Source organism: Marmota marmota, unplaced genomic scaffold, assembly GCF_001458135.2.
Source record: "Marmota marmota marmota unplaced genomic scaffold, marMar, whole genome shotgun sequence".
Taxonomy (NCBI): Eukaryota; Metazoa; Chordata; class Mammalia; order Rodentia; family Sciuridae; genus Marmota; species Marmota marmota.
Window position 1 is genome coordinate 8,458,649 of NW_025999945.1, and position 14,168 is coordinate 8,472,816.

The following is a 14,168-nucleotide window of genomic DNA, read 5'->3' on the forward strand; positions in this document are numbered from 1 at the left end:
AAAAATACACAAGTAAAGGCATGCTGTGCATCTACAGCTATTAAAAAAAAAAACATTTTTTTTTAAATCAATAGTAAGCATCAAATTATTCAGGTGCTTATTTTTGGTTGGTGTTGTTTTACTGGCTTTTTTTTTTTTTTTGTCTTCAAATTTCATTTCATAGGTCTTAACCCATATTTAACTTTGAACAACTCTGGTAGTGGAACAATTCTCATAGATCTGTCTCCTGATGATAAAGAGTTTCAGTCTGTGGAGGAAGAGGTATGTTCATATTCCTTAAATAAATGGAAAAGATAGCTCAGTCACATATATTGTTAGTTCTGTTTGCTAAATTGCCTGGAGGTTTCCAGACCTATTCGGACATACAGTATGGTTTTGAAAATCATTCCTCTTTTTGCCACCTGGAAAGCTGAAAATAAGCATTTAAGATTTAAGGCCCATTCCCACCATAAAGTTCAATTCCAGTTACTTGATTCAACACTACAGTTGATACTGACACAAAATTCTGTTGGATAAAGAGTTTTCTTTCATTTGAAAGAAAATGCTAACATTCTGTCCTTTAATTAGAACAATTACAAAGCCTAGAGACTCAGACAAAGCCCAGAACAAGTAGATACTGTTTATCCAGGAAAATTTTCTTCTAGTGTTCCTTCCAAAGATCTTTAGAATCTACTGAAATCTTTGAACATTGTCCTCCTTACACTTTGAGTAACACATGCTTTATGTGTATGAATTGAGCACAAAGATACAAAGTTTAAAGATATTTAATTCTAAAACTCAAGAAACTTCAACTGTCAGTGAAATACATATTGTGCTTTATTAGGATAAAATCAGAGCAAAACATTTTGCTTTTTGTATGCTTTTATATGTTTAATTCACCTTGCATTTTCTTTTTCTTTGATTTTACATAATTTTCACCTGTAAATATGGTTTTTAGGATGATTGGTTAATAGTTACTTCCTATCTTGTATTCTCAAAAGTAAAATCAGATGAATCAAGTTGCATGTTTCCCAAATCAAAAAAGACATAAAGGCTAACACATGGGCTGGGGATGTGGCTCAAGCGGTAGCGCGCCCGCCTGGCATGCGTGCAGCCTGGGTTTGATCCTCAGCACCACATACAAACAAAGATGTTGTGTCCGCTGAAAACTAAAAAATCTCTCTCTCTCTCTCTCTCTCCCTCCCTCCCTCACTCCCTCCCTCCNAATTGTTCCACTACCAGAGTTGTTCAAAGTTAAATATGGGTTAAGACCTATGAAATGAAATTTGAAGACAAAAAAAAAAAAAAAGGCTAACACATTTATTTTTCCATCAGATGCAAAGTACAGTTCGAGAACACAGAGATGGTGGTCATGCAGGTGGCATCTTCAACAGATACAATATTCTCAAGGTAATAAATTAGTGAAAATAGAGTTTCCTGGGACCATAGTTTCCAAAACCTTAAACATCAAGTAACTGGTAAGAACATAATGATCTATCTAGCCTAATAGTTCTTTGACATGGCATCGAGGATTATTATGGGGAAGACTATATCCTTGGAAAGTAAAGATCCTCAAAGTCCTTCTACTATTTTTAATAGCCCAATAATAATTCATTTCTTTTTGAACATAATGAAGTTAAGGAGTTAAGTTAGGATAATGATAAATCCAGTAGGTTGAAGACTATATTAGATAGCTTTTTATCACTGTGACCGAAATACCCAACAATAACAATTTAAAGGAAGAAAGATCTATTTTGCTTTACAGTTTTAGAAGTTTCAGTTTATAGTTGGCTGGTTCCATTGCTCTGGACCTGAGGAAAGGCAGAATACCATGGCAAAAGGATGTGGCAGAGGAAAGCTGCTCAGCTCATGGCAGCCAGGAAGCAAAGAAGAGAAACACTGGGGTTCATTCCAGATCCAAACTTTATTAAAAGGACTTTAAATATATGGAGTACTATTAATGTATTTTATTGTAAGAAAGCTGAAATTTTGTGTGGTTTATGACAAAGTCTCCACTTTCATAGTAATAATAGACTGCTGTTGTTATGGTGGTATGTAGCCATGTTAATTGAAATCAGTTAAGTAATTGAAATCAGTTAAGACAATAAGACTCTCTTAACTGATTTCAATTACTCTTCTCAGGACCTTTTCCAGTGTTGTTGTACTTTCCTTTAGTTATAGCAATCAAGAACTGCATACACCACTTGAGATGCATCATAATTTTGTACTAACTACATTGATATATTTTTAACAGTAATTGTAAAAATTGGACTTAAGGCTAGAATATCAGGCAAATGTATTCCTAATACATAAGTTTAAAATTCAGTGATTTGTATCAACTAATATACTATTATAATATTAGATTGATATTTTTGAGATAGGGAATGTATATTGAATATTTTTAGTTTGCTGTGGTCATACTATCAGAAATCCGATGATTTAGAACACATTATGGAAGTAAGGGATCATTGTTATGTGTAGACGTTTTGTTAAGCATGTTTGATTTCTAAAGTACTATATTTGGATTTGAGAAAGATGTTTTCCTCCTTTTATAAAGGTATTTTAGTGAAATACTTAAATTTTTTTCAGTGATAAAATGGTTTATTTTTATTCCTTTTTTATACATAAATAAGATCTGGCTTTGCCAGTTAGGGTCCTTGATTATGGCTGTGGCAATATTTTGAATTGTGTTGAGCCAAACTAGAACTCATCAGCTCCCGGGTATGCTCTAGGGACCACCAGGGGGCTGTATCATCTTTAAAACAGCTAAAACAACAACACTAGGATTGTGAGTTTTGACCAACAAATGAGACCTGCATTCATCTTTAAATCTTTTCCAGACAAAAATTTTTGAAATTGGAAGATAAAAGGAGGAATAGGAGTGTGTGTTTGCATTTTAAGAATGTTTTTTTTGTGTGTGACTACTTCAAATATTTTTTTTTTTATTAAAAACAGACTTAGTGGGCACTTTGAGCCAGATACAGTAGGGGGAAAAAAGATCACTGTTCTCTTCCTAATACATTATAGAACTCGGCATGTTTGATTTAGATGCATTTTTAAAACAATTTTGGGGGCTGGGGTTGTGGCTCAGTGGTACAGTGCTTCCCTAGCATGTGTGAAGCACTGGGTTCAATTCTCAGCACCACATGTAAATAAATAAAGGTCCATTGACAACAAAAAAATATATATATTTAAAAATATTTGGTAATTATTTTTTATTTTAGCAATAATTTGAAATTTAGATAATTTTAAAATTGAAGTTTTTTTAAATATTTTATGCTTTAGTTGTAGATGGACACAATACCTTTTTTTATTTATTTGTTTGTTTGTTTGTTTATTGTGATGCTTAGGATTGAACCCAGTGCCTCATATGCATGAGGTAAGTGCTCCACCACTAAGCCACAGCCCCAACCCAAAGTTGGGATATTTTAATCAGTTAACAGTATTCTTGATCCCTTCATGTATGGCCATGTGTATGTAGCCTTTTTCTCTTTGAAGTTGTTGATTTTTAAAATAAAGCTATACTCCCAGCTTTATGGTTAAGACATAATAATTTTAGTTGACTAATATATATATATTACATTTTAGAAAGAAGTTGTGCCTCCCTTTTGGCTAAATATATGGCCCAACTTTTGGTTAAGATAAAGAAGTAGGGGCTTGGGGTTGTGGCTCAGAGGTAGAGTGCTCGCCTAGCATGCACAAGGCACTGGGTTCGATCCTCAGCACCACATAAATGTAAAATAAAGATGTTGTATCCACCTAAAAAAAAAAACTTAAGAATAAATATTAAAAAAAAAAAGATGAAGAAGTAGGTAGTTACTAAGACCTAAAGATTTTATTTTTCTGGTTTATTTTTTATAGATTCAGAAAGTTTGTAATAAGAAACTGTGGGAACGATACACTCACCGGAGAAAAGAAGTTTCTGAAGAAAACCACAATCATGCAAATGAAAGAATGCTATTTCATGGTAAGATTACTTTCCCCCAACCCTACTACAGTGCTCCTCCACATTAGTATAGGTTTTGTCAGATACAGAATAATACAGAATAATAATGCATCTATATTCTACCTGTCATTTTTATAAATACACCCAATATTTCTCTAACTTTTATACTTACATTTATGTCAAGTTGTTTTGAATTGGTATATTTTATAATGGATTGTTTATAAATAAGATTACATGATGGAAAAACAGAAATAGGAATGTCAACTATTCATGGTTGGTTCCCCCCCCCCCCTTTATGTAATGAGTTTTGCCTAATATCACACTGGGAATAGATTTTACGCTTTTAACTACTTGATGGAATTAAAATAAAGCCTGGAATCACCTGTAAAGAACGTGTGCTGCATCCTCTCTGAGTTAATTTGTCTGTATTTCTGTCAAGTGGAATTTAACATATTTTACTGTCCCTTGATAAAAAGGGGTATTGATTTTGATTAATCACTTACCTCTGTTAGTTTAGGTTTTCCCACCCCCATCCTCCCTCCACTCCCTGGTCTGGTTCCCACAACTTCCTCTGGCTGCAGCCCTTTTCTTGACATACAAAGGAAAAAGTGCTGCGTTTATAGATGAATATAAATCTTGTGTAGCAGATGATGGAAGACAGGACAAGAGGTGTAAAGAAGAGAATATGACACAGACTCCTTAGGCCACTTTTGATATCTAGAAAAAATGCAGATAGTAGGCAACATTGTAAAACTTTTTGCATTCAGCTTGCTATACTAGATGAATTATGAGACTTCATTCTGGATTTGCATGAATTTGGGAACTGGAATCTAATAACTCTTGCATTGATATTTCAGGTAATCTGTTTTTTAGTAAATCTGTCCTTTGGCATCTTAACCACTCACCCTATTGAAAACACTAATTGACATTAGGATTTCTTTATTCTAAAATAAAAGCCTGGAAATCACCTATAAAAAAATGTATGCATCCTATTCTGAGTAATTTATCTGTATTTCTGTTATGTGAAATTCAGTGTGTTTCTTTGTCCCTTGACAAACAAGGGGCGCTGATTTTGATTAATCACTAGTTTGATTGAAACAGCTGACAGTTAACTTTTTACTCCTTTTTGTTTTAGCTTTATTGTGCTAGTACTATGTCGTTACATGTTTAAGGATCTACCTTCTAGGGTTATGTGTATGTATGGCTTAGAGGCAGAGCACTTGGCTAGTATATGTAAGGCCCTGGCACCAAAAAATAATAATAATAGTTAATTAATTAATTAGAAACTTCTAAGAGGACTTAGCTTTTTCTAAGATAAATTTTCAAATTGTTGTTACCAATTTATGTGTATTTCAGGGTCTCCCTTTGTGAATGCAATTATCCATAAAGGCTTTGATGAAAGGCATGCGTATATAGGTGGCATGTTTGGAGCTGGGATTTATTTTGCTGAAAACTCTTCCAAAAGCAATCAGTATGTATATGGAATTGGAGGAGGTACTGGATGTCCAGTTCACAAAGATAGATCTTGTTACATTTGCCACAGGTAAGAGACTCACTTGTTGTCATTTATTTTGATAAGAATCAGATAAGAACTGATTACATATTTGGAAAGTTTAGGGGACAGGGCATTATGTCTGACAACTTTAGGTATCTACACGAGATGTATTTTACATTGTTTTGGCCTTCTCACCAATTATAATAATTGATATTACTAAATGACCTGTACAGGCCAAGCATGATTCTCAGCAGTTGACCTGTTTAACTCATTTACTCATTAGAACACCTGATGTTCTAATAATAAAAAATAATAAAAGAATACTGAGTAGAAAATAATATTGGGAGACTGAGACAGGAAGATCACAAGTTTGGGACTAGTCTAAGCAACTTAGACCTTGTCTCAAAATAAGATTGTTAAAAAGGGTTGGGGATGTAACTTAATGGTAGAGTACTTATTTAGTATGTTCAAGGCCCTGGATTCAATCCCAGTACTAAAAAATAAAAAGAAAAGAACTTTGGGTACGAAAGAGACTTTATCATATATATACTTATATATATACTTATATATAAGTATATATATGATAAAGTCTCTATCATATATATTTTATATATATACATATTTACATATATATACACACACACACACATACATACACACACATATGTGCATATTTTTTTAAATTTATTTTTTTATGGTGCTGAGGATCAAACCCAGTGCCTCACATGTGCCAGGCACACTCTACCACTGAGCTACAACCCCAGTCCTATATATTTATTTTTTATTACAGACTTTGGACTCTAAAAATTTAGTAGTGGGGGCTAGGATGTAGCTTAGTGGTAGAGCTCTTGCCTAGCATGCACAGGCCCTTGGTTTGATTCCCAGCACTGCAAATAATAATGTAATATTCACATGTTAGATGGCATTACTTGGCAAGTTCAATCATTTTTTGTAATGCTTGAAGGAGTCTCCTTTCCACTATAATATGATCCTGGATCCCCAGTTAATAATATTGCTACTGGAAGAGAGATAATTAAAACTCACTTGAATTTCACCATACACACTTTGTAATCCCAGCCATTTGGGAGGCTGAGGCAGGATAGTCACAGATTTGAGGCCAGCCTGGGTAATTTAGCAAGACCATATTTCAAAATTAAAAAATAAAAAGGGATGGGGATATCATTCGGTGGTAGGGTGCTTGATTCAAACCCCAGTAATGCAAAATTACACCAAGGTGAAAAGCTGCAGTCCTGGAGAGAACAAGCTAGTGGTAGTATATTTGTTTTATTCTTGTTGTTATTTTCCCCCTAAATGTACAGAGGGATTCATGTTCATGACCTCCCACCCCTTCTATTTTAGATCATAAATTGGACTGTTTAGGAAACTTGTAATTTCCCAGGATCCTATAAGCTGAATGCTGTTTTTACTTGTTATATATAGTCTGGAGGCTAAATAGTTCTGATTACTAGTAGTAAGCAATGTTGTAGTACATCACCATTTAAAATGTTTGATTATCTGGAAATAAATGTATCCCAAAAGCAATAAAGTGAATAAACTAGATTTGTGGCCAAAACTCAAAAAAACTAAGTTGAGTAAGAAAAGCAGTACACAAGCTGGGCACAGTGGCACATGCCTGCAACTTAGCAGGACCATGTCTCAAAATAAAAAATTTGTGTTTTTACTGGAATAAAGATAAAATGGTAGTTACTCCATTTTTCAGTCTTGTAGTTAAAATAAGAATTAACTAAATGGACAGATTTCTTTCACTAGTAAGAGCAGTAGAAGTTGGGACAGTGGCACACACCTGTAATCCCAGCATCTCAGGAGGCTGAGGCAGCAACTTAATGAAGCCCTAACCAACTTAGTGAATTTCTGTCTCAAAATAAAAAATTAAATGGGCTGGGATGTAGTTCAGTGTTCAGGTGCCTCTGGGTTCAATACCCAGTACCAAAAAAAAAAAAGGAAAAAGAGTAGTAGAAGGTAATCTTACAAAGTTCTTTTGAAGATAAAATGATAAAAACAGGTATTTAGCAGTTGGGATGTAGCTCAGTGGTAAAACTCTTGCCTACCTGTCTCAAGGACCTGAGTTCTATCCATAGCAGAGCAAAGCAAACAGTTGTGTTTATATGTAAATGGATTTTTTTAGTATAGACACACATACAAAAAAAATTGTTATGTTGGTGTATGAATTTTGTCTCCAGGCTGATCTTTTCCTTTTTATGTTATAGGCAGCTGCTCTTTTGTCGGGTAACCTTGGGAAAGTCTTTTCTGCAGTTCAGTGCAATGAAGATGGCACACTCTCCTCCAGGTCATCACTCAGTCACTGGTCGGCCCAGTGTAAATGGCCTAGCATTAGCTGAATATGTCATTTATAGAGGAGAACAGGTAATTCCATTTTATTTGTTATCTTCAAAAGTGTGACTTTTCAACTTCTTACTAATCTCTTAATCTTACCATCTCTTATATTGACAAAACATATTTCTTTGAGAACTAGATTTTTTTGAAATTTTTATTTGGGAATAATTACAGGCTTGAGAAGTTACAAATAAGAACTAACTACTGTGTTTTTTCTTTCTAACCAAAATTCTGCTTTCAATAAGTTAAATCTAGGGCTGGACATATAGCTCAATTGGTAGAGTGCTTACCTTGTATGTGCAAGGCCCTGGATTCAATCCCCAGACCCACACACACACACAAAAAAAAATCTATCTGTAGCTCAGAAGTATATAATTTTTTTCCTGCTCTGAGTGAAAACTTGTTCTAGAACAGCATTCTCAGTAGGGGATAGGTATTGGAATCACTTCAGTTAATAAAAACAAGCATGTAGTTAATATTAACTTAGACCTGCTGATTGAGAATTTAAGGGATGATTAACTGGAGTTAAGGTTAGGATGTTTTGAGAAAGGGCCCTAGATGATTCTGATCTATAAGGCTAATTTAGGACCTCCTCCCTAAAGATTAGGAATCCTTAAGGAAGTTCTCTTTATCTTTCAAAAAGTTTTGTTTATCTATATTTGAATTAATCTTTCTCTTCTAGGCTTATCCTGAATATTTAATTACCTACCAGATTGTGAGGCCTGAAGGTATGGTTGATGGATAAATAGTTGTTTGAGGAAGGAAACTAATTCCCCTAAACCTAAAATCACCGAAGCAGCTGGTGGCCTCTTAAGTTTTTCTCCTTTGCTGGAAAAATTCATCTTGCTTCCAGACCTATGGCAAAAGGATAAAAAATGTGAAAGAAATTTAACATTCTGACTTGATAAAGCTTTAATAATGTACAGTGTTTTCTAAATATTTCCTGTTTTTCAGCACTTTAACAGATGCCATTCCAGTTTAAACTGGGTTTGTCTGTACCGAATTATAAACAGTTAACTTGAACCTTTTATACGTCATGCATTGATTCTAACAGAAACTGTAATGCCCTCAACAGAACTCATTTTACTAATACAGTACTGTGTTCTTTAAAACACAGCATTTACACTGAATACAATTTCATTTGTAAAACTGTAAATAAGAGCTTTTGTACTAGCCCAATATTTATTTACATTGCTTTGTAATATAAATCTACTGTTTTAGAACTACAGCGGTTTACAAAATTTTTCATATGTATTGCTCATCTGTACTTCATCTTGCATTATACTGATTGAGTGATCTTTATATTTGATTCCAGAGGCTATGTTGAGTTGTTAGTAGAAACTTAGTTGGCAAAGATTAATTTATCAGATTTAATTTACTGATGAAAGCATTTCTCTCTCATTAGAAATCTTTCTCATTTAAGAACATTATGAATACTCTGGGGATTTAATTTGTGATGCCTTTGTATGTATTAGACACACATTCCAAAGAGCTCTTAACTATGATAGGTCCTGGTTATTAAAGAAGCTTCTTTTCTGGCCTCAAACTCTAGGTTTTACTTAGGAAATTTTTCCAGTGTCATTCTGTGACAATTAGAGCAAATGCTTCTGTTTTTGTAGAGAGGTTAAATCTTAACTTTTGAACAATTATGGTATTCTTTTCATGGAATGTAAATAGGAAATTAAATTTCAGAGTTGGAAAAAAGTAATCCTGGATAATTGCCTGATTGGTTCTAATTACCTTAAATCTAAAGGGAGGAGGATAGCAAATAGGAGTGGGTAATTTTTTTATCCTAAGTGTTGTTTGTTTATGCTCTTTTTTTTTTTAATCTTATTGTTATATTTATAGCCAATCTATACATCATGGGTAAACTGAACCCAGAACCATGAATGTAAATGTCTCAGTCTTTCCTTGGCCCCTGAATGGGCAAGTGCATTGAGACAGGTACTTTCTGATCCTGGGTTGCCTCTGTATAACACAGTGCTTAATTGGAAATATGCTTTCATTTGTGCACCACGTGGTGACCAAACTTGTGTCCAGTTTGGCAGCTGTGGAGGGAATTGCTATTCCATAAAATGCCATTCCTATTTTCAGAAGTGAAATTATCTTTTCTACAAAGCATACTTGGGCATCCTGGTATAGAAACATGCATAATGGCTTGGCATTCTATTTTACCTGTTCTAGCTCCCTCAGAAGTCAAGGAAAGATTTTTATCCACCTAAGCCCTTATCAATGAGGACGTTCCACTTCACTCTCTGTGTCAATTCACCTTTGTTTTACATTTTATTCAGTCTCTAAATTAACTGGCCTTTGCAGTAACCTGTATATAAAGTGCTAGAAAGTCATGTTTCTTGTTCTGAATAAGAGTCAAAGTAAATGCATTTGTGGAGTCATCTCTATGATATAAATTGTGATCATTAGTTAAGAGGTCAAATCTTGACCTTGAAATGCTTTTATACAGCTCTCTACTAATTGCAAATATGATCCTAAAGTCATTTCTAAGAATACAAATGGAGTATGCCAAATTTTCTATACATTTTTCAGGTTCTCTAGGCCTCTAGGTTTTATAATTAGAGAATAATGAGATGAATTAATGGATTTATATTTACATATCTTGTTATCAACATTTAGGCCATATCACTCACCCTTTGAGTAATTTTGGATTTGTGTGTCATGTAAACCATTGTGGTCTATAAGTTTACAATATTGTGAACTGTGTTATTTCATCTAATCCATTGCTTACTTAGTGTGTTTTTCCATGAATGATTATATTGTGGTTAATATGTTAGCATGGCAATATTTTCGGGTAGCTTTTTGTTTATTGGGAGATTGGGATTTGGGGGGAATTTTTTAGTGCTTTGCATGAAATATCTTACTTTTAAAATGATGGAATTGCTTTCTCTTTTTTCTTGTGATTTTTTTTTTTAAGTGAGATTTAATTTTTTTGTGTGAGTAGTAATATTATACCCATCTTGAGTGTCTTGTACTGTATCACATTCCATACCCCCTCATTTAATTCTTAATAAACTGTTCACTTGTTTTACTGGGTAGCATGTTAATTACTGGTGTAGTATAAACGTGTTGAATGGTCTTTGAGAAAATGGATTGAGATTATAACGACCACAAATAGAAATCAACGTGTAGTTCTAAGTAATAGTGATTAAGAGTACAGTTTAAAGTCTAAAATATTGAATGTTGTGGCCATGTGTACTCAGATACATTAAGATTAAAATAGCTATGGGCTGCGGTATAGCTCATTGGTAGAGCACTTGCCTAGCATGTGCAAGACCCTGAGTTTAATGCGGAAGACCACCCGGAAAAAAATAGCTGTAAGATGCTTTTAGACATTTAGACCATCCAACACAACTTTCAGTTAAACCTTAAAACTCATTCCTGGAAATCAGTCTTTTTAACTTATAAAAAGGAATATATTTTTCTTTTCTATGCCATATAAAAACATTACTGATAAGCTTCTAAATCTCGAAGTTAGTGGTATTTTTTTTCTCTTAAAAGAAAGTATAATAGTGTTATGTATTTTATATTTCAATATGCTAAGTGACCGTGTGTGATCAATTCTTTACTGTCCATAATAAGAGAATGATGGTGCAAATAATTCTTAAGTCTGACTTTGAAATACATTTCAGCAGCTTTATCTTTTATCTTCCTGCTTCATTTAAGATAATATTGAAATGTTTACTATTTCCTAAGCGTGCATGCCAATGTATGATGTGATCCAATTGTTTGCAGGTTAATGAAGCAAGAAAACATGCAAATAAATTTCCCAAAGCTCTTATGATTAGTACTCCTGACTGTGCCTTTACCTACTGTCCTGTCCTATTAGAGGACTAGAGTGACAGAGGAAGCAAGTAGGAGAAATAGTACTAAGCAACTAGGAGAACTGTCAGATTTCTATAAAGTTAGATTGTAACATGGCCTATTTCTGTCTTCTGAGTCCCACTACACCACATTATGCTTCCTAGAACAGGCAGGCTGTGACCTAAAATAATTATACTCTACTTAAGAAGTTTTTTTGTTCACAGTACAAGACACCATTATTAGAAATGTCTTTGTCACTCATTCACTTCGTCATCCACTCACAGTCGTCCTCCCCATGACACAGATATACCCAGCTCCCAAAATAGCCAACATAATGTTGATCATTGCTATACAAAAGTGTGGTCTGCCTATGGCTATGGGTCTGCGAACTCTTTATTACCTGCCCTTGGAGAGAGACGAATATAAAAAGTAAAGACAGGGCTGGGGGTGTAGCTCAGTGTAGTACACAATGAAAGCTCTGAGTTTGATCCTCAACATCACAAAAAAAGCGGGGAGGGAATAAACTTTTTAAACAACTTGATGTTCCTGCAATATATTTATTTAATATTTACAAAAATATTGGTCTGTAGCAGATAAGAAATTAAGAAAAAAATTCTTCGAAAATCATTTGAAAGGTTTCACAACGCTATCTGTTTTGTATATCAATGGAACTAACACCTAGCAGTCTGGCATATAGTACCTCAGTAAATTTTTTGTTGAGTGAGTGAACAAATAGTGATTAAGTGATTGGTTGGTCAGATGGATCTGAATTTGAATTCCTACTCCTTGCCAACTGTGCAATCTTGATCTCAAATAAATTACATAATCTATAAGTTTGATTGTGCTTATTACCTCAGGGTTATTTCGAGAACTAAATGATCATTCATATATACCACTAAGCTTTGTACTTGGCAGTTAACTATTTATCATACTTAACATTTCACTGAACACTCAGGACTAGGCTTCAGTTTTCCCAGTTGTCAGGAATTTTAAAACTTTTAACCACTAGTCCCTTTGTTCTAATGAAATCTTAAGAGGGCCAAATATAAATCCCTAGTTGCTGAGAACCTGACAACCTGGTTGGACAAGGAAAACATACCCAAACCCAAGCTGCATGTCTTCCTAGAGTAAAAACAAGCCCCACAGACACTGTCATCCAAAATTCACAGCAGTTCGTTTGGAACACAAGTCAATAGACACAATATTGGAAGATTGGCATCCCACAAAGTAGCATAATAACTATGGAATAATAATTTTTTAAAATATTTTGTTGTTGTAGGTGGACACAATACATTCATTTTATTTATATGTGGTGCTGAGGATTGAGTCCAGCACCTCACATGTGCTAGATAAGCGCTCCACTGCTGAGCTACAACTCCAGTCCCAGAATAGTAATGTTTTTAAGTGATGGTGGACCAGGGTAAAAGAAGGAATAGGAACCATTAGACCAGGTATGGTGGCAAACACCTGTAATTCCGGCTACTTGAGAGACTGAGGCAGGAGGACTGCAAATTTAAGGACAGCCTGGATGACTAAATAAGACCTTGTCTCAAAAAATTAAAAGGGATATAGCTCAGTGGTAAAGTGCCCCTGTGTTTAATCCCCAGCACTACAAGGGGAAAAAAGAAAAGAAAAACAAGTAGAAAAAATGAACACAAAAATTGCATTTTAAGGAAATAAAATAGATAAGATAATCAAGAAAAATAAATTTACGATGTAAAATATTAAAATGGGTTGGGCTTTGTGGCACACTCTTGTAATCCCAATGGCTTGGGAGGCTGAGGCAGGAGGATCACAGGTTCAGCACCAGTTTAGGAAATCTAGCAAGACCCTATCTCTGTAACCACAAGTATAGAGAAAATTTTTTAAAGAACTTTGAAGGATTTTGCTCTTCTCTGTGCCAATAAATTTGGAAATGTACCTTAGATAAATCCTAGGGTAGTATTTTAGTAAAGCATAAATTATCAGAACCCCAGAAAAGAGCAAAATAAACCAGATGCCAAGGAAGAAACAGAGAGATGCTATCAAAAAATGGTCCCAAACAATTCCTGGAAGAGTTACATAAGTAAATTCTGAGAGCCCATTAAGTAATGAGCAGATAGTTTCAATGTTCAACTGTTCTAGAGTGGAAAAAAACAAGTTCCAATTTTGGCAGGGTGAGGGTGAACTCAGAGCACTCAACCATTGAGCCACATCCCCAGCCTTCTTTCCTATTTTATTTAGAGATAGGCTCTCACTGAGTTATTTAGCACCTTGCTTTTGCTGAGGCTGGCTTTGAACTTGCGATCCTCCTGCCTCAGGCTCCTGAGCCACAAGCCTCCAATTTTCAAAGTACAGCAATAGGGTAATACTAAAAGAATGGCTGTTAATGCACAATTCTTTAAAATACCTGCAAACAAAATCTAGTAGAACAACACCAGCAGGAAGAGAAACCACAAATGAGCATAATAGAATTGGGAAATGATGAAAGTGTTAAGCCTCTTTTTAAATTTGTTTTTGTGGTACTGGAGATTGAACCTAGGACTTCCTGCTTGATAAGGTAAACACTCTATCATAGAGTTATATCTCCAACCCTTA

At 34.5% G+C, this 14,168-nt stretch overlaps 1 protein-coding gene across 1 annotated transcript in view; it reads left to right on the plus strand.

Moving 5' to 3' along the window:
- Positions 1 to 10,818, plus strand: part of Tnks2 (tankyrase 2) — a 72,752-nt gene extending 61,934 nt beyond the window's left edge. Inside the window, exons 25-30 of the mRNA XM_048801784.1 lie at positions 164 to 261; positions 1,315 to 1,389; positions 3,841 to 3,946; positions 5,282 to 5,468; positions 7,649 to 7,805; positions 8,458 to 10,818. Coding sequence (XP_048657741.1) covers positions 164 to 261; positions 1,315 to 1,389; positions 3,841 to 3,946; positions 5,282 to 5,468; positions 7,649 to 7,805; positions 8,458 to 8,520 — 686 coding nt within the window. The 3' untranslated portion in view covers positions 8,521 to 10,818. The remainder of the gene's footprint in view (positions 1 to 163; positions 262 to 1,314; positions 1,390 to 3,840; positions 3,947 to 5,281; positions 5,469 to 7,648; positions 7,806 to 8,457) is intronic.
- The last annotated feature ends 3,350 nt before the right edge of the window (positions 10,819 to 14,168 follow it).